Source organism: Delphinus delphis, chromosome 1 (assembly GCF_949987515.2).
Source record: "Delphinus delphis chromosome 1, mDelDel1.2, whole genome shotgun sequence".
Lineage (NCBI taxonomy): Eukaryota > Metazoa > Chordata > Mammalia > Artiodactyla > Delphinidae > Delphinus > Delphinus delphis.
The window spans coordinates 65342593-65363852 of NC_082683.1; the positions used below are offsets into that span (position 1 = coordinate 65342593).

Below are 21260 nucleotides of genomic sequence, written 5' to 3' on the forward strand. Positions count from 1 at the left end.
AAGGAGCTTAAGCAAAGGAGAATTCAGCATAAAATTGGGGCAAATGTTGGCAGGCTCTAGTGAACTGAAGTCACGAGGGTGAGCCAAGGTCAACATCATCTTTTCTTAGTCACTAGTTAGTCTGGTGGTTGAGTGCTCAAGGGGGTTTGGATTCTGCAAAATCCAAAATCCAGTTCTTGCTACATTGTGTACGATGTTATTGCTGTATGATAGTGTGTGGACCAAGCACATGTATAATTTCTAGTATTATACATGATACCGAATCTGGCCTCTGTACCCCAACACTGAATTAAATCTCAAAGACAGAGTTTTGGGTGAAGTATAAAAGGACAGCTTTATTGCTTTGCCAGGCAAAGGGGCCACAGAGGGCTAATGCCCTCAAAACTGTATGTCCTAACCCAGGGAACCCTGTAAGGAGTCTTATAGTCCGGGGGGGGGGGGGTTGTTGCTGATAAGGATCAGTGTGTGTGCAGGGCCTGCATTCCTTCAATCTAGAGATCTTCTGGTGTCAGGTGGTCCCATGATCTGTGGTTCTTGAGGTTATTGAACTGTGACCTTCTTTCTGGATCACCTTCCATTTGGTGGGGGTTTTAGTTCTGCATAAGAGCTCAAAGATATTATGTATAACTCTCAAGGAGGAACCAGGACCCTGCCCCAAGGCCGCACTATTGCTTCTTGACTGTTCCTCCCTTGTTTCCACATCCCCTCCTTTCCCTGACTAGTAACTGTTTGAACCTGCCCTTTGGAACTCAGGGAAGGGGACACAGAAAAGCTCTTGTGCCCAGGAGCCCCATAGGGTTCTGCTCGGTTTCAGATATAAATATATCACCAATTGTGATGGTTAATTTTATGTATCAACTTGACTGGGCCATGGATCAAACATTTGGTGAAATATTATTCTGGTTATGTCTGTGACGGTTTCTAGATCAGCTTAACATTTGAATTGGTAAATTAAGTAAAACAGATTGCCCTCCTGAATGTGGGCTTTATCCAACCCACTAAAGACCTGACTAGATAATAAAGGTTGAAAAAAATTCCTTCTACCTGACTGTTTAAGCTGGGACATTGGCCTCAGACTTAGATTGGAATTTACACCATCAACTCTTCTAGTTCTCAGGGCTTTCAACTCGGTCTGGAACTATACCATCAGCTCTCCTGGGTCTCCAGCTTGCAAACTGCAGATCTTGGTACTTAACAGCCTCCATAATCAAATGAGCCAATTCCTTATACAATTCCTTAGAGTGAATCAGTCTCTCTCCCTCTCTCTGTATTTATGATATATATATAATATATATATAAAAATATATATAGACTACCCATTTAGTCAGTATCAATGGATTGATTTGGTTCAATAAGTTTTTTCTAGGTGTCAACATAACACTATAATGTGTCTATCTGATTATATTATGCATACAGCACAAGTTATAGTGATACCTAAATAAATCATAATTGGTAAATAAATTGAAATACTTATAATTTTGAAATTATACTGTAATTATGCTACTTTATAATTTAAAAACATAAGAATGGACACATTTTAAATTTTGTTTGAAGGCATAATACAATGTAGAATCAAATAGAGATAAAGAAACTAGTAATATTACTGGAATGGTAAAGAAAAAACAGACTGGAAGAAGGTATATTGCAAATATCACCATAACTGATAATTGAAATTTGCTGCAGCAGAGCAAAATTTAAAAGCTGTTCTTTGTGTAAGAAAATCTATAAATAATAAAATAGACCATTTTAGGGCATAATTTCAGGAATTACATAAAGAATTTGGAAAAAAATTTCCTCTCAAGAAAAAAAACTCTATGAAATCAACCACTTAGAATCAAGTGTCCAACAAATATGATTTTAAAGATTTATAACAGGATCTGAGCTTATAACGTTGGCTGGTCATAAATTAGCTTGGATTTTTGCTCATACACAAATAAAATTATGTGGAGAGATGATAAAAGAATAATTATTTTAGTCATGGAAATTGGGAATTTTTGAGAAAAAGACTAAAAATGAAATGTCAGAAAAAGTAAAAGATCTACAATTAAGGCACCAAACAATTGTTTCCAGAATGCAAGACCTTTCAAACAATATCAAATACCATAGATTCAAATGTTTAAAAATTGCAAACACTTTTCCTTGGCTTTAGATTAGATAGGCAATATGAGACAGTTACAACTGGAAATCCACATGCAAAAGAATGAAGTTGGACTATTTCACACTGTACACAAAAATTAACTCAAAATGGGTCATAGACCTAAATGTAAGAAGTGAAACTATAAAACTCTTAGAAGAAAACATTAAACTTTCATGACCTTGGGTTAGGCAAAACCTTCTTAGATATAACAAAAACACAAGTGACAAAAGAAAAACAGAGAAGTTGGACTTCACCAAAATTAAAAACATTTTTATTCAAAAGACACCCATCTGGGCTTCCCTGGTGGTGCAGTGGTTGAGAGTCTGCCTGCCGATGCAGGGTACATGGGTTCGTGCCCCGGTCCGGGAGGATCTCACATGCTGCGGAGCGGCTGGGCCCATGAGCCATGGCCGCTGAGCCTGCGCATCCGGAGCCTGTGCTCTGCCGTGGGAGAGGCCACAACAGAGAGGCCCGCGTAATGCAAAAAAAAAAAAAAAAAAAAAAAAAAAAAGACACCCATCCAAAAAGAGAAAAAATAGCCCACAGAACGGGAGAAAATATTTGTAAATAATATATCTAACATGGGATTTATATATAAATTCTTTCAAATCAATAATAAAAAGATAACCAAATTTTAAACTGAACAAAGGATTTGAGTTGCCATTTCTCCAAAGAAGATATACAAATGATCAGTAAGCACATGAACAGGTGCTGGATAACCTTAGACACCAGGGAAATGCAAATCAAAACCACAGTGAAATGCCATTTCACATCCCCTAGAATGGCTGTAATCAAAAGGACAGATAATAAATATTGAGGATGATATAAAGAAATTGGAACCTTCATACGTTGCTGGTGGGAATGTAAAATGATGCAGCTTTTTTGGACAACAGTTTGACAGCTCCTCAGATGCTAAACATAGAGTTACCATATGATCCAACAATTCCACTCCTAGTTATATACCCAAGAGAAATAAACACATACATCCACATGTACATAAATGTGTACATAAATGTTCATAGCAGCATTATTCCTAATAGCCAAAAAAGTGGAAAAAACCGAAATGTCCATCAACTGATGAATGCATAAGTAAAATGTGATATACAACCACACAATGGAATATTATTCAGCCGTAAAGAACAGTGAAGTACTGACACATGCAACGTGGGTAAACCTTGAAAACATGATGCTCAGTGAAAGAAACCAGTCACAAAAGACCAGGTATTCCGATTCCATTTATATGAAATCTCTAGATTAGGGAAATCTTTGGAAACAGAAAGTAAATGGGAGAAGGTGGAAATGTGGAATGACTGCTAATGGGTATGGGGTTTCTTTCGGGGATGTTGAAATGCTTTAACATTAGGTGGTTGTGACCGTCACATAATCCTGTGAGTATACTAGAAAACCATTACATTGTGCACTTTAAAAGTGTGAATTTTAACGTGTATGAATTATATCTCAGTGAAGCCACAAAGCAAAAAAAACAAAGAGAGAGAAGGGTAGGGGAAGAAAGGGAATGGAAGAGAGGAAGGTAGTGTCGAAAAGAGGAGAGGAAAGAAGATGAAAAAATGAGAAAAGCAAGAGCTGCTGTTGTGGGTTTTCTCCTCAATAAGAAATGAAGAATAAAGGAAGGGATAGAGAGAGATTTGGTTGTGGTTTTGGAATGGAAGATAATAAATCAATAGAACAAAGAGAAAGTGATTTAATAGACCACAACCATGGATTATAAATTGAATGTCCACAGTTTTTCTGGAGGGATAGTAAAAGATTACAATTCCTTTTATTTAATACTTTTATTTTTATACTATGTGTATACAACTCTGTAGAGACTGGACCATGTAGGGCCTAACTCTTTATTAACATTATATTATAAAAAAAGAGGTTTGTACAAAGAACACTCAAGAAAAATTACTTGATTTGACAGATAGTTTCAGGAATTTCACCAAAGGTGACATTTGAGCTGCCTCTCATAGGACAAATAAAAATCAGATGGAGATCCAAGAGGCAAGGTATTATGTGCTGAGGGATCAGTTCATGTGAAAAAGCATAGCATAGCAGAGAAATATGAGGGAAATGAGGTGGAGAAATTGCACGGGGCAAGGAAGTAAAAGTTCTTTTCTATTATGCAATGAAGTTTTAACTTTATCCTATAAATAATAAGCCAGGGAATGTGTTAAAATGAGATATAATCAGATTTTCATTTTAGAAAGGTAAACAAGGCTTTTATGATGAGGTACATTCCCTCTATACACAGTTTGTTGAGAGATTTTTATCATGAAAAGATGTCGAATTTAGTCAAATGCGTTTTCTGCACCTATTGCAATAATCACATGATTTTTATCTTTCATTTTGCTATGTGGTATATTACATTGGTTGGTTTACAGATGGTGAACCATTCATACATATCAGGGATAAATCCTGCTTGATCACAGTACATGAGCCTTTTAGCATACTGTTGAATTCAGTTTGCTAATATTTTGTTGAGGATTTTTGCACCTATGTTAATCAGGGATATTGGCCTGTAATTTTCTCTTCTTGCAGACTCCTTGCCTGGTTTTGGTATCAAGGTAATGCTGGATTTGTAAAATGATCATGGAAGTGTCCCCTCCTCTTTATCTTTTGGGAGAGTTTGAGAAAAATAGGTATTAATTCTCTTTTAAATGTTTTTAGAATTCACCAGTGAAGCCATCTGGTCTTGGAATTTTGTTAGGAGGCTTTTGATACTGATGCAGTCTCCTTACAAGTAATTGGTCTGTTCAGATTTTCTGTCTTCATGATTCAGTCTTGGCAGGTTGCATGTTTCTAGAAATGTATCCATTTCTTCTAGGTTGTCCAAATTATTGGCATAAAATTGTTCACAGTTATTTCTTATGATCCCATGAATTTCTGTGGTATCAGTTGTGATATCTCCTCTTCTTTCATTTATAATTTTATTTGAGTCCTCTTTCTCAGTTTTAAACATTGTCTTTTTAGTATATATTTCATTTATTTTCACTCTGGTCTTGGTTTTTTTCTTCCCTTTTCTGACTCCAGGCTTAGGTTTTTCATTTTCTTTCCCTTGAGGTGTAAAGTCAGGTTGAGATCTTCATTTTTTCTTAATGTAGGTATTTATTGCTCTGAACTTCCCTCTTACAACTGCTTATGTTGCATTCCATAAGTTTTGGTATGTTGTGTTTCCATTGTCATTTATATCAAGATATTTTTCTCTTTTGATTTCTTCTTTGACCCATTGGTTGTTCAGTAGCATGTTATTTAATATCCACATATTTGTGAATTTTCCAGTTTTATTCTTGTGATTAATTTCTAGTTTTATACCATTGTAATAGTTGGAAAAGATGCTTGATATTTTAATCTTCTTAAATTTACCAAAACTTTTGTGGCCCAGCATGTGATCAACTCTGGAGAATGTTCCATGTGCACTTGAGAAGAATGTATATTCTTGCTGTTGTATGCAATGTTCTGTAAAAGTCTATTAAGTCTGTTAATTCCATCTGATCTAACATGTAGTTTAAGTTGAATGCTTTCTTATTGATTTTCTGCCTGGATGATCGATCCATTGTTGAAAGTGAGTATTGAATTATCCAGCTATTATTATATTGCTGTCTATTTCTCCATTCAGAAGTTTTATTTGCTTTATATTTTTTGGTGCTCCTATGTCATATGCATAAATATTTACAAATGATATATCCTCTTGATGAATTGACTACTTTATCATTATATAATGACCTTATTTGTTTCATTACAGTCTTTGGTTTAAAATTATGTTGTCAGATATAAGTATAGCTATCCCTGCTTTCTTTTGGTTCTATTTGCATAGAATATCTTATTCCATCCCTTCACTTTCAATGTACATGTGTCCTTAAAGCTGAAGTGAACCCCTTGTAGGCAGCATATAGTGTGGTCTTATTTTTTTTTAGCATCTTTATGGGAGTATAATTGCTTTACAGTGTTGTGTTAGCTTCCGATGTACAACAACGTGAATCAGCTATATGTATACATATATCCCCATATCCCCTCCCTCTTGCGTCTCCCTCCCACCCTCCGTATCCACCCTTCTAGGTGGTCACAAAGCACAGAGCTGATCTCCCTGTGCTATGCGACTGCTTCCCACTAGCTATCTATTTTACATTTGGTAGTGTATATACGTCAATGCCACTCTCTCACTTCGTCTCAGCTTACCCTTCCCCCTCCCCATGTCCTCAAGTCCATTCTCTACGTCTGCGTCTTTATTCCTGTCCTGCCCCTAGGTTCTTCAGAACCTTTTTTTTTTTTTTTAGATTCCATATATATGTGTTAGCATATGGTATTTGCTTTTCTCTCTCTGACTTACTTCACTCTGTATGACAGAATCTAGGTCCATCCACCTCACTACAAATAACTCAGTTTCGCTTCTCTTTATGGCTGAGTAATAATCCATTGTATACATGTGCCACATCTTCTTTATCCATTCATCTGTTGATGGACACTTACGTTGCTTCCATGCCCTGGCTATTGTAAATAGTGCTGCCATGAACATTGCAGTACATGACTCTTTTTGAATTATGGTTTTCTCAGGGTATATGCCCAGTAGGGGGATTACTGGGTCATTTAGTAGTTTTATTTTTATTTTTATAAGGAACCCCCATACTGTTCTCCATAGTGGCTGTATCAATTTACATTCCCACCAACAGTGTAGGAGGGTTCCCTTTTCTCCACACCCTCTCCAGCATTTATTGTTTGTAGATTTTTTGATGATGGCCATTCTGACTGGTGTGAGGTGATACCTCATTGCGGTTTTGATTTGCATTTCTCTAATGATTAGTGATGTTCAGCATTCTTTCATGTGTTTGTTGCAATCTGTATATCTTCTCTGGAGAAATGTCTATTTAGGTCTTCTGCCCATTTTTGAATTGGGTTGCTTTTTTGATTTTGAGCTGCTTGTATATTTTGGAGATTAATCCTTTGTCAGTTGCTTCATTTGCAAATATTTTCTCCCATTCTGAGGGCTGTCTTTTCGTCTTGTTTATGGTTCTTTCATTTATGATTTTATTTAGTTGAGTCCTGTTTTTTTCTTGGTAAGTCTAGCTAAAGATTTGCCAATCTTGTTTATCTTTTCAGAGAACCAGTTCTGAGTTTTCCTGACCTCTTCTGTTGTCTTTTTAGTCTTCATTTCACTTATTTCTCCACTCATTTTTGTTATTTCCTTCCTTCTACTGATTTTGGGCTTCATTTGTTCTTTTTCCAGCTCCTTGAGGTGTAAATTTAGGTTTCATAAAATCATTTTCTATGAATCATTTTTCATAATAATGTAATGTAGTATTCCTGGCTCTATTACTAATGCTAGAGAAGACAGAACTAGAGTACTATTTGAAAAAGGAATGGAAGAAAAAAAAATCAGGTACCAAAAAGGTTAATGTTGTTTTGTACTAAATTTATCAGCTTAAAATTACAATTCTATCATCATTTTTTCCCCTATTTAACTGAGAGAAAAATATGGATGCTACCAAGAGTTTTGAACTTGACTCAAAGTTACTTTATCTCAGACTATGATTCTTAGTAACCTCAATATCCACAGAAATGATCCTTCCATTAACCTGGCCTCTCAGTCTTTGTCTTCCTTCCCCACAATAATATTGTTTTCCACTCTGCTTCGAGTGCTTATTCCCATGATGATGCCCTAGAGCTTGTCTTTATTTTCCTGCATTCTTCCACCTGACTACTACTCTCTTTTTGGCTCATTCTTTCCAATATTCTAGTTCCATTAATTTTTCAAACTCACTAGATATGCCAATGCATTAGAACTAGTACCTCTGCAGGGTCCCTCATACCTTCACAATCTCACTCCCAGGAAGTTTGAGAAAAAAGAAAATAGTCTATGTTCTTCCCTGGTGGTGCAGTGGTTAAGACTCCACGCTCCCAACACAGGGGGCCTGGGTTTGATCCCTGGTCAGTGAACTAGATCCCACATGCATGTCACAACTAAGAGTCCGCATGCCACAACTAAGGGGTCTGCCTGCCGCAACTAAGACCAAATAAATAAACAAACATTACTTGACCTAAGCCTGATTACAATACTTATCCTTGAACAGATCTCAGTAATTAATGATCTTAAGGGGACAAAAGAATGCAGAAGCAAATGACTTATTGGGCAAAAGAAGTAACCATAGCAAAGATAATATATCAGTTGCAAAGACTCCCATTTCTGTTTCAGTGGTAAAGATTAGCCTGAAGAGCTCAACAACAGATCAACTGGAACCTAAGGGATGATGATGTTGACCTTTTCTGACTCCTGTGACTTTAACCAACGAAAGCTTGGACTCTGTCGACCACCCAATCCCCTTCATGTATATGCATGTACTCTTAGCTTAAAAATTCCCCAATTTTGCTGTTTGGGGAGACACTGCTGTGGGAAAGATCCCTGGTTCCCCTACTTGCTGCAGGTAATAAATCCTTCCTTCTCCTGAGCTTTGGCTTGGTTGTGTCTTTTGGCTCAACACCCACCAAAAGGCGAACCCAGTTTTGGGGTAACATACTTACAAAATAATTTTTCATTCTTTTCTCAAATTTCCAATATCCCCTCACTCTCTGTTGATAATCTTACTTCCCATTTCATTGGGAAATAGAAACAATCAGCACAAAATCTCCAACTATTCCCTCCATCACATCTACCAAATTATCAGCACCTGAATTTACATACTCTTACTTTCTTACCTGTGTGAGTATCTTTTCCTCAGAAATGTATGAAGGAATATAAAATTTTTTCCCTCAACTCCAAAGGAATCTCTGGTCTACCTTCAGCTTATTCAAAGGCCCCAGGTTAAGAACCACTAACCTAAAGAATGGCCTGTCATTTATGTCATATTCCCATGAGTTAGGGGGAGATGGCAGGGAACAAAGGAACATTGGGGAGAGATATTTGAACTGTTGTACCTAAAAATGTAGTAAAAGGTTTGTGGAACAGTGCCCAATTAATATAAAGGTATTTATTAAGAGCCGATTCTGGAACCACACAACCCAGTTTGGGACTTGAACCCATGTGCTGGGACTCAAACGCAGCCAAAACCCAGAATGGGACTTGAACCCACGTGCTGGGACTCGAACCCAGACAAAACCCAGAATGGGACTTGAACCCATGTGCCAGGACTTAAACCCAGCCAAAACCCAGACTGGGACTTGAACCCACAGTCTTTTAATTGAGATCACACACCTGGTCTCAGGACTTAATGAAGCTCAGGTTCTTTTTTTTGTGTGTGGTACACAGGCCTCTCACTGTTGTGGCCTCTCCCATTGCAGAGCACAGGCTCCGGACACGCAGGCTCAGCAGCCATGGCTCACGGGCCCAGCCACTCCGCGGCATGTGGGATCTTCCCGGACCGGGGCATGAACCTGTGTCCCCTGCATCAGCAGGCGGACTCTCAACCACTGTGCCACCAGGGAAGCCCAAAGCTCAGGTTCTTGATGTCTCATCACAGAGAGGAATTCAGTGACAGACAAAGTGATAAGCAAGAAGTGGATTTATCTAGAGAACCACACTCCACAGACAGAGTGTGGGCCATCTCAGAAGGCAAGAGTGGGCCTCTGGGTATGGGGTTGTCAGTTTTTATAGGGGTGGGTAGTTTCATAGGCTAATGAGTGGGAGGAGTATTCCAGCTATTTTGGGGAAGGGGTGGGGATTTCCAGGAACTGGGCCACTGTCCACTTTTTGACTTTTATAGTTGGCCTTGGAACTCTCATGGTGCCTGTGGGTGTGTCATTTAGCTTGCTGATGTGTTATACTGAGGCTCAAGGTCTAGTGGAAGTCGATTAGTCTGTCATCTTGGACCTATTTGGTTCTAATCAGTTTATGTCATGTCCTCGGGCTATGTCATTCTTTTAAAGGTTGTGCCCTGCCCCTTCCCTCCTGTTTCAATTCCATGTCTACCAAGGGGCAAAATTTAGTAGAAAGATTGTTTAGCATAACACCACATATCACTGAAACTGAGGACTCTGATACAAAAGCCTTTCCATGTCCCCCATTTCTTGTTTGTAGGAAAAAGGTTTCAGCTCCTAGCCCTTCCCTGAATTCCAAAAGGCAGATTCAAACAGTTACTAATTAGAAGAGTGAGAGAATGCAGAAACAAAAGAAAGGCAGTTAAGAAACACTGCAGAGATGGAGCAGGGTCCTGGTTCCTGTTCAAGGGATATACATAGCAATCTGATACAAACTCTGAGTTCTTCTAGGGGAACTAAGTGCCCTCGCCCAGGTGGAAGATGGTAACCTCATGCTTAGCACAAGCACATGGACCCCAGACTGGCTGAAACCAAAAGGCTGATAATTGAGATTCCTGGAACACCACCCTGTTACCTTACCACCAACCAATCAGAGGAAGATCACACATAGTGCAGACCTCCCCTCAAACTTTGCCTATAAAAACTCTTCCCCAAAAACCATTGGGGAGTTCAGGCCTTTTGAGCACGAGCCACCCATTTTCCTTGCTCAGCCCTGCAATGAGCCTTTCTCTGTTCCAAACTATGATGACGTTTTGGTTTGTTTGGCCTCACTGTGTCTTGGGCACATTAACTTGGGTTCAATAACATCACCCTATAGATTGCTTCTTAATTACAAAGGGAAAAATATACCTTTACCATAGAAAGAAATGACCTTAATTGGTCAGCACGTTAATCAGTCAAACTTACCATCACAAATAATGGGACAAACCTAACATTAAACACCTCCTAATGTGATACAACATGAATTACACAGTATGACAAAAAGTATCCTTGCCGAATATATTTAACCTTAACTACTCGAGCCTCTCATAACTAGCAGTTTATAGGAAATACAAGGTCTAGAAGCAAAAATAAGTACAATCAGACAACTCAGAATTAGGCCATTCTTCAAGACAACTGGTTGGTTTCTTAAGGAAAAAATCAAAATTACTGGATTACAAGTTTTTGGTTAAAAGAAATCAAAGAAAGTTAAAACCTAACTGCAACAGGCAATCACTGATATGATCTTAGTTCAAAAACAAACAGCATACAAAAGTCATTTTGCAGACAACCAGGGAAATCTAAATATTAACTGGATATTAACTTAGAGAATAACTATTAATTTTCTTCCACGTGATAAAGGTTTTGTGGTTATGTAGGACAATGTCCTCATAGAAGATATATAGCAAAAATATTCAGAGGTGAAGTGCCTTAATGTCTACAGCTTATGGTTCTCACAAAAACAAAAACAACCAGCAAACACAAACACACACACACATATATGTACATACAAACATATAAATACAACGTGACATATAATAACAATTGTTAAATTTAGTGATGGGCATATGTGTGATTTTGTATTTTTTGTTCATCTTTTCTGTGTTTAAAATGCTCACAATAAGAAATTGGAAAAAAGAAGTCAAATCCTACCCATCTTTAACAGTCCATTTTGTGTTTTACCTACCTCTTCGAGAGCTTCCTTGCTGATTCCAGGACAAATTGCATTCTCCCTTTACTGAATTTCCCTGGTACTTTTAATTTAGCTCTTAATTAATGTTCTGTCTTGTACTCAGTCTGCAATAAATACATCTTAAATTTCCAGAAGACAAAGTGGAAGGTTCTTGTAGGGGAGTACAGTAACAGGATATAGAAGGTAAACAATTGACTTAGAATTAGATTATGGTCAGCCTCTACTAGGCAAGAAAAGTTAAGTTAGTAACAAGATTTAGGGGTGAGTGCTGAGGGCCTAAAATTAGGACGGTACAATAAAAATGAAAAGTCCTGGGAATTACGGGAAACATTTATACTCTCGACTTGCACTGGGCTTTTACTAGCTTTCACAAAGAGCCACCAAACCTTGACAGCTTTAAAAATCCCCCGGCTTTGAAACACCAGTTATCTCAGAACTCAGGGTCTAACTGGAAAGGGTGACTTTAAATATAATTCTTCAGGCAGACATTGACTTCCAACATTCATTCGCTGAGCCAGAAGCTTTAGATAGGCTCACCTTGCACCCTTATTTCTACACACGTGTACAGTAATAAGTAGCCTTGGGAATATGCCGGAAGATCAAATTTACTTCGTTGATTAAATTCCCTTTGTTTAAATTTTCTTCAACACAGAACATCGTTTAGCTTTGTGCCCAGCGTTTGAGAGTAAAGTATACTTTGAATCGTCAAGGCAGAAATGATTTGGGTTTGATAGGTTTTTTCGGGTTAAAAGTCAAGGTCGAAAGCCAGGGAGACGTCTTTTCGCCAGGCTCCTCACCTCGCCCTCTCACCCAGATTCTCCGCCAGCCCGGTGCCCCGCCAGTTCCCCGCTTGGCGCCAGCAGCCCGCCCAGTTCCCGCCTCCCTCGCCATTGCCGCCCTCCCGGTTCCTTCTCCGCACCGCTGTCAGCCTCAGCTTCCCCCCAAGAGGGCGCATCGTCTAAACTCAAAGGACAAGCGGGAAGCGAAGCCTTTTCAGGGACCACCTCTCGCGGCTCTTCAGGCACCAAGGCCGCCAAGATGGCGCTGAAGGCGCAGGCGAGGTCACCTATTGAGCGTTCGGAGGTCCCGCCCCCTGGGCCCCGCCCACACCCTGGAGGGTGGTCTGTGCCAGACATGGGCGGGGCCAGACGGGTCCAGCGTCCTACGTGTCAGCGGTCTTGGCACAAACTGGTAGATTAGAGACTGAGTAGCCGGACGGAGAGTCAACATGGCAGCGCTGTTTAGGCGAAGCTGCGGGGTGAGAGGAAGAGCAGGGCTCGGCGCGGGTGGGAAATGGAGCTTGTGGTGTTTGGCGAGGGGGACCTGGACCGGAAATAGGTGTGGTGGGGGGGGCGGTGTGGGAAGCGGTGATAAGGAAGGAGTCTGCTTCGGGGCGCCTTAGCCCTCCTTACCCCACCTCTGGCAATAGCCTGGATTCCGGACCCTGACTTTCACGCCCACCCCCTCCTCTCCTTGTGGGACGGAATGCTTCCTGCGTTTTCACTTTCCTCTATCCCCTCGGCTACTGCCCCCGATGTAGGCGGCGTCCACTTTTGAGAATATCGCTTATCTTTCTCTGGCCCGAGACCCTTCCAAAGGTTTTCCGGAGGAATCCCATCCTATCTCGAAGTAAATTCATCTCTGAATTGGCCGGTGCCTCAGAATTACAACCCTGAACTAACTAGTTTTTGCGGAACTAGTATGTCTTGGGGAAAACTCTCTACTGGCTTTCTATCCCCAGCCTAAGAAGAAGGTCATAAAGTAAATTTTATTCTGCAATTGATGTATACTACAACAGCGGTCCCCAACCTTTTTTTCGCACAAGGGACCGGTTTCATGGAAGACGAATTTTTTCCATGGGGGTGGGGGGATGGTTCAGGAGGTAATGCGAGCGATGCGGAGCCCAGGTGAAGATTCGCTCGCTAGCCCACCACGCACCTCCTGTTGTGCGTCTTGGTTCGTAACAGGCTGCGGCCTGGTATCCTGCGGCCCCGGGGGTTGGGGACCCCTGTACTACAAAGTGCAGCCTGCCAAGTCACGGGGAAAAGGAAAACGGAGCAGCTGCTCATTAGGATACTTAAGAAGTTTAATATGCTTTTGTTTTCGTAATATGGAGGGAGACGCCTCCACGCTGTGTACGTTAAAAAAAGAGGAAAGTAAATCGTACGGCACAATTTTCTTTGAAGCTTGTTTGTATATTCTAGTGTTGTCTCACAGATTTTAAATTGTCTCAGTCACTAGATATATTTTGCTAGCTTTATTATTTATATAGTCACACAAGACTGCCATTTAAATGTCATTTATAATTAAGAACGTTATGCCCTGTACCAAAATAGTAGCAGATTTAGAATTTAGAGTAATTCTAATGGATTTTTGCCCAATATTTGTCATTGTTATGCAGGTTAATGGACTCTGAAGGCAGAGATTGGGGGATTTAAAAAATGATTTTAAACTCTGACACCAGGAAAAAAGAGGGATTTCTCAATCTTGCAAAAAAAGGAAATAGAAAAACCTATCCAGAAAACTTATACCCCTGTATCTCTTCTTTGACACTCCCATAAAACTAAGACTAATTCCTAAGAAATATGCAAAAGTCTTTAATTATATCTGTGCTGTTATTGCAGAGTTAATGCTTGATTAAAGTTGCTGCCTTTTGGAGGTTTGGAATTCCATTGTTCTGATCAGAGAGCTCACAGTAGTAACCAATATTTATATAGCATTACGCTTCCAAGATATTATCTTATTTTAATCATCTCTGCAATTACCCAGTAAGATTAGCCTCATTTTCCAGGTTTGAAAAGTTAATTAACAGGGCTTTGGGCATTGTTCCCTGGCTGTAACTACCTTTGTACTTCGTTTTACATAACATGTTTTCCTGAAAAATCATATGTAAACTTTTTGTAAATTATTTTAGATACACTAATAATTCCCTATTTAAAGTCTCCCAGCAGACCATTTTACCTGTATTGTGAGGTCTAATTTTGTGCAATGCTGTCAAAACACATTTAGAAGGGTCAAGTTTTTTGGTCTGATTTTTGTGGGGGTTTTTTTGTTTGTTTGTTTTTTGGAATCTAATAACCAATTAGGATACTTAAATTGAAAGCGCAGTATAGCAAGGTGGTTGATGGCATGAGTTCATGATAGTAAATGTTAGAATAATAATCCTGGTTCCTAATAGTAAGTAGAGTGACCTTGGCCAATTTTACTTGACTTTTCTGAGCCTCAGTTTCTACATATGCAACATAAGAATAAAAATAGTTCCTTAATCTTAGGATTGACCGAAAGATTCAGTGCATTAATACGTGGAATGTGACTAAAGAAGAATAGATTTGGTCTATGATGACTGGACAATGAGTATCAGAGAAACCATGTTTTACTTCCAAAATAAAATTAATGAAAATTGCAAAGAAGATATGAATTTTTGTACTCTATTTTTTTCAAAATTGTAGTATAAAGTATGTTATCACTTTGAAAGGGTTATTTAAATTAAGATATTTGACAGTCTTCATTGTCACCTTAAATGTAGATAATTCTGTTTACAAGTTCAAGTTGTCATCTACAAAGTGGACACTTTCTTTTCACAGATTTTGAAAAACATAAGCAAGTTCAATTCTTGATCTTTTAGTATATTGTTGAGTTGCTCTTTTCTTTCAATGTCTAGCTTACTAGAATTTAGTTCCATCAAATTCCTTGAAGTATAAATTGTGTAATTTTGGCTGTCCTCAAACATTTACTTGGGAGTTCCAGTATGATTTCCAGTTTGATAACTATAATAAATGCGAGTGGTTACTTTTTGTGTACATTGAACTGTTGTGAGTATAAAAATGGATTGCAAAGGAATAATATCTGCTTATATTTTTTATATATATTTTTTGAAGAAATATGCATGTATTTCAGGTATTAAGACAAGTAGTATATTAATGGTTTAGAATAGGGTTGACACTGTAAAGAGACAGTAAATATTTCTGGCTTTGTGGACCTTATGGTTTCACAACTCTGCTGTGAAAGCAGCAATAGACAATATGGTATGGCTGTGTTCCTACAGAATTTTATTTGCAAAACTGGTGGGTACCATAGTGTGCTTACCCTTGGCTTAGAATATTCTAAGAATACTTACAGACAACAGCAGAAAGTATAGAAAATTGTTTTAGGCTAATTTGTTTTATTAAATAAAGTGAGGTATCGTAGAAAATGGGATCCTCCAAGGGGAAGATTCCCAGAGGCATTCCTGGGAGGCTCTCCAGAGACAGGGTATCAAAGTTGATGGACTAGGCAACTCTTGAATGTATGGTACCATACTATTGTTGCCCCCCCCACCCCCGTTCCAACTCCCCAATCACAAATGTTCTAGAACTTGTAGATGAGATTTCTCGAATAGTGGTTCTAAGTCTACCACTACCCCTGATTGGTATTTGTCTTGGAAACACTCCATGTTAGTAGTGCAAATACTACTAATCAGTTTTAGTTGCATTGCATTTTCTTTTCTTTTCTTTTTTTTTTTTGCGGTACGCGGGCCTGTCACTGTTGTGGCCTCTCCGGTTGCGGAGCACAGCCTCCAGATGTGCAGGCTCAGCGGCCATGGCTCACGGGCCCAGCCACTCCGCGGCATGTGGGATCTTCCCGGACCGGGGCACGAACCCGCGTCCCCCGCATCGGCAAGCGGACTCTCAACCACTGCGCCACCAGGGAAGCCCTGCATTACATTTTTTAAAAATTTTATTTTATTTATTTATTTTTTATACAGCAGTTTCTTATTAGTTATCTATTTCATACATATTAGTGTATACATGTCAATCCCAGTCTCTCAATTCATCCCCCCCCCACAGCATTCCCCCCTGGTGTCCATACGTTTGTTCTCTACGTCTGTGTCTCTATTTCTGCCTTGCAAATGGTTCATCTGTACCATTTTTCTAGATTTTCCATATATGTGTTAATATACAATATTTGTTTTTCTCTTTCTGACTTACTTCACTCTGTATGACAGTCTCTAGGTCCATCCATGTCTCTACAAATGACCCAATTTTGTTCCTTTTTATGGCCGAGTAATATTCCATTGTATATATGTACCACATCTTCTTTATTCATTCATCTGTCAGTGAGCATTTAGGTTGCTTCCATGACCTGGCTATTGTAAATAGTGCTGCAGTGAACATTGGGGTGCTTGTGTCTTTTTGAATTGTTTTCTCTGGCTGTGTGCCTAGCAGTGGGGTTGCTGGGTCATGTGGTAATTCTATTTTTAGTTTTTTTAAGGAACCTCCATACTGCTCTCCATAGTGGCTGTATCAATTTGCATTCTCACCAGCAGTGCAAGAGGGTTCCCTTTTCTCCACACCCTCTCCAGCATTTGTTGTCTGTAGATTTTCAGATGATGCCCATTCTAACGGGTGTGAGGTGATACCTCATTGTAGTTTTGATTTGCATTGCTCTAATAATTAGTGATGTTAAGCAGCTTTTCATGTGCCTCTTGGCCATCTGTATGTCTTCTTTGGAGAAATGTCTATTTAGGTCTTCTGCCCATTTTTGGATTGGGTTGTTTTTTTAATATTGAGCTGCATGAGCTGTTTATATATTTTGGAGATTAATCCTTTGCCTACTGATTCATTTGCAAATATTTTCTCCCATTCTGAGGGTTGTCTTTTTGTCTTGTTTATAGTTTCCTTTGCTGTGCAAAAGCTTTTAAGTTTCATTAGGTCCCATTTGTTTGTTTTTATTTCCATTACTCTAGGAGGAGGGTCAAAAAACATCTTGCTGTGATTTATGTCAGAGTGTTCTTCCTATGTTTTCCTCTAAGAGTTTTATAGTGTTCGGTCTTACATTTAGGTCTTTAATCCATTTTGAGTTTATTTTTATGTATGGTGTTAGGGAGTGTTCTAATTTCATTCTGCTACATGTAGCTGTCCAGTTTTCCCAGCACCACTTACTGAAGAGACTGTCTTTTCTCCATTGTATATCCTTGCCTCCATTGTCATAGATTAGTTGACCATATTTGTGTGTCTGTCTCAGGGTTTTGTATCCTGTTCCATTGATCTGTATTTCTGTTTTTGTGCCAGTATCATACTGTCTTGACTACTGGAGCTTTGTATTATAGTCTGAAGTCAGGGAGTCTGATTCCTCCAGCTCCATTTTTTTTTCCTCAAGAGTACTTTGGCTATTGGGGGTCTTTTGTGTCTCCATACAAATTTTACGATTTTTGTTCTAGTTCTGTAAAAAATGCCATTGGTAATTTGATAGGGATTGCATTGAATCTGTAGATTCCTTTGGGTAGTAGAGTTATTTTCACAATATTGATTCTTCCAATCTAAGAACATGGTATATCTCTCCATCTGTTTGTGTCATCTTTGATTTCTTTCATCAGTGTCTTATAGTTTTCCAAGTACAGGTCTTTTGCCTCCTTAGGTAGGTTTATTCTTAGGTATTTTATTCTTTTTGTTGCAATGGTTAATGGGATTCTTTCCTTAATTTCTCTTTCTGATCTTTCGTTGTTAGTATATAGGAATGCAAGAGATTTCTGTGCATTAATTTTATATCCTGCAACTTTACTGAATTCATTGATTAGCTCTAGTAGTTTTCTGGTGGCATTTTTAGGATTATCTATTTATAGTATCATGTCATCTGCAAACAGTGACAGTTTTACTTCTTTTCTGATTTGTATTCCTTTTATTTCTTTTTCTTCTCTGATTGCTGTGGCTAGGACTGCCAAAACTATGTTGAATAAGAGTGGAGAGAGTGGATATCCTTGTCTTGTTCCTGATCTTAGAGGAAATGCTTTCAGCTTTTCACCATTGAGAATGATGTTTGCTGTGGGTTTGTCATATATGGCCTTTATTTTGTTGAGGTAGTTTCCCTCTGTGCCCGCTTTCTGGAGAGTTTTTGTTGTAAATATGTGTTGAATTTTGTCAAAAGCTTTTTCTGCATCTATGGAGATGATCATATGGTTTTCATTCTTCAGTTTGTTAATACGGTATATCACATTGATTGATTTGCATATATTGAAGAATCTTTGCATCTCTCGGAAAAATCCCACTTGATCATGGTGTATGATTCTTTTAATGTGTTTTTGGACTCTGTTTGCTAGTATTTTGTTGAGGATTTTTGCATCTATATTCATCAGTGATATTGGTCTGCAATTTTCTTTTTTTGTAGTATCTTTGTCTGGTTTTGGTATCAGGGTGATGGTGGCTTCATAGAATGAGTTTGGGAGTGTTCCTTCCTCTGCACTTTTGTGGAGGAGTTTGAGAAGGATAGGTGTTAGCTCTTCTCTAAATGTTTGATAGAATTCACCTGTGAAGCCATCTGGTCCTGAACTTTTGTTTGTTGGAAGATTTTTAATCACAGTTTCAATTTCATTACTTGTGATTGGTCTGTTCATATTTTCTATTTCTTCCTGGTTCAGTCTTAGAAGGTTATACCTTTCTAACAATTTGTCCATTTCTTCCAGATTGTCCATTTTATTGGCATAGAGTTTCTTGTAGTAGTCTCTTATGTTGCTTTGTATTTCTGTGGTGTCTGTTGTAACTTCTCCTTTTTCATTTCTAATTTTATTGATTTGACTCCTCGCTCTTTTTCTTGATGAGTCTGGCTAAAGGTTTATCAATTTTGTTTATCTTCTCAAAGAACCAGCTTTTAGTTTTATTGATCTTTGCTATTGTTTTCTTTGTTTCTATTTCATTTATTTCTGCTCTGATCTTTATGATTTCTTTCCTTCTATTAACTTAGGGTTTTCTTTGTTCTTCTTTCTCTAGTTTCTTTAGGTGTAAGTTTAGATTGTTTATTTGAAATTTTTCTTGTTTCTTGAGGTAGGGTTGTATTGCTATAAACTTCCCTCTTAGAACTGCTTTTGCTGCATCCCATAGGTTTTGGTTCGTCATGTGTTCATTGTCATTTGTCCCTAGGTGTTTTTTGATTTCCTATTTGATTTCTTCAGTGATCTCTTGGTTATTTAGTAATGTATTGTTTTGCCTCCATGTGTTTGTGTTTTTTACTTTTTTTTTCCCCTGTAATTTATTTCTAATCTCATACCGTTGTGGTCGGAAAACATGCTTGATGTGATTTCAGTTTTCTTAAATTTACCGAGGCTTGATTTGTGACCCAAGATGTGATCTGTCCTGGAGAATGTTTCATGTGCACTTGAGAAGAAAGTGTAATCTATTGTTTTCAGATGGTCCTTTAAATATCAATTGAATCTATCTGGTCTATGGTGTCTTTTAAATCTTGTGTTTCCTTATTAATTTTCTGGATGATCTGTCCATTGGTGTAAGTGAGGTGTTAAAGTCCCCTATTATTGTGTTACTGTGGATTTTCTCTTTTATAGGTGTTAGCATTTGCCTTATGTGTTGAGGTGCTCCTATGTTAGGTGCATATATATTTATAATTGTTATATCTTCTTCTTGGATTGATCCCTTGATCATTATGTAGTGTCCTTCCTTGTCTCTTGTAACATTCTTTATTTTAAAGTCTATTTTATCTGATATGATTGTTGCTACTCCAGCTTTCTTTTGATTTCCATTTGCATGGAATATCTTTTTCCATCCCCTCACTTTCAGTCTGTATGCATCCCTAGTTCTGAACTGAGTCTCTTGCAGACAGCATATACATGGGCCTTGTTTTTGTATCCATTCAACAAGCCTGTGTCTTTTGGTTGGAGCATTAAATCCATTCACATTTAAGGTGATTATTGAAATGTATGTTCCTATCACCATTTTCTTAATTGTTTTGAGTTTGTTTTTGTAGGACCTTTTCTTTTGTGTTTCCCACTTAGAGAAGTTCCTTCAGCATTTGTTGTAGAGCTGGTTTGGTGCTGCTGAATTCTCTTAGCTTTTGCTTGTCTGAAGCTTTTGTTTTCTCCATTGAATCTGAATGAGATCCTTGCTGGGTAGAGTAATCTTGGTTATAGGTGCTTCCCTTTCATCACTTTAAATATATCATGCCACTCCCTTTTGGCTTGTAGAGTTTATGCTAAGAAATCAGCTGTTAAGCTTATGGGAGTTCCCTTGTATATTGTTTGTCCTTTTTCCCTTGTTCCTTTTAATAATTTTTCTTTGTCTTTAATTTTTGTCAGTTTGATTACTGTGTGTCTTGGCGTGTTTCTCCTTAGGTTTATCCTACCTGGGACTTGGGTGCTCCCTGGACTTGGGTGGCTATTTCCTGGACTTGGGTGGCTTCCTGGACTTGGGTGGCTATTTCCTTTCCCATGTTAGGGAAGTTTTCGACTATAATCTCTTCAAATATTTTCTCGGGTCCTTTCTCTGTCTCTTCTCCTTCTCGTACCCCTATAATATGAATGTTGTTGCGTTTAATGTTGTCCCAGAGGTCTCTAAGGCTGTCTTCACTTCTTTTCATTCTTTTTTTTAATTCTTTCCGCTGCAGTGAATTCCACCATTCTGTTTTTCAGGTCACTTATCCGTTCTTCTGCCTCAGTTATTCTGCTATTGATTCCTTCTAGTGTAGTTTTCATTTCAGTTATTGTATTGTTCATCTCTGTTTATTTGTTCTTTAATTCTCCTAGGTGTTTGTTTTTTAATTCTTCTAGGTCTTTGCTAAACATTTCTTGCATCTTCTTGATCTTTGCTGCCATTATTTTTCCGAGGTCCTAGATCATCTTCACTATCATTATTCTGAATTCTTTTTCTGGAAGGTTGCCTATCTCCACTTCATTTAGTTGTTTTTCTGGGGTTTTGTCTTGTTCCTTTATCTGGTACATAG

General features: G+C 38.4%; 1 protein-coding gene across 1 annotated transcript in view; it reads left to right on the forward strand.

Moving 5' to 3' along the window:
- The first annotated feature begins 12707 nt into the window (after nucleotides 1-12707).
- The window catches only part of ACADM (acyl-CoA dehydrogenase medium chain), a 48897-nt gene continuing 40344 nt past the window's right edge, over nucleotides 12708-21260 (forward strand). The window contains exon 1 of the mRNA XM_060023842.1: nucleotides 12708-12816. Coding sequence (XP_059879825.1) covers nucleotides 12787-12816 — 30 coding nt within the window. The 5' untranslated portion in view covers nucleotides 12708-12786. The remainder of the gene's footprint in view (nucleotides 12817-21260) is intronic.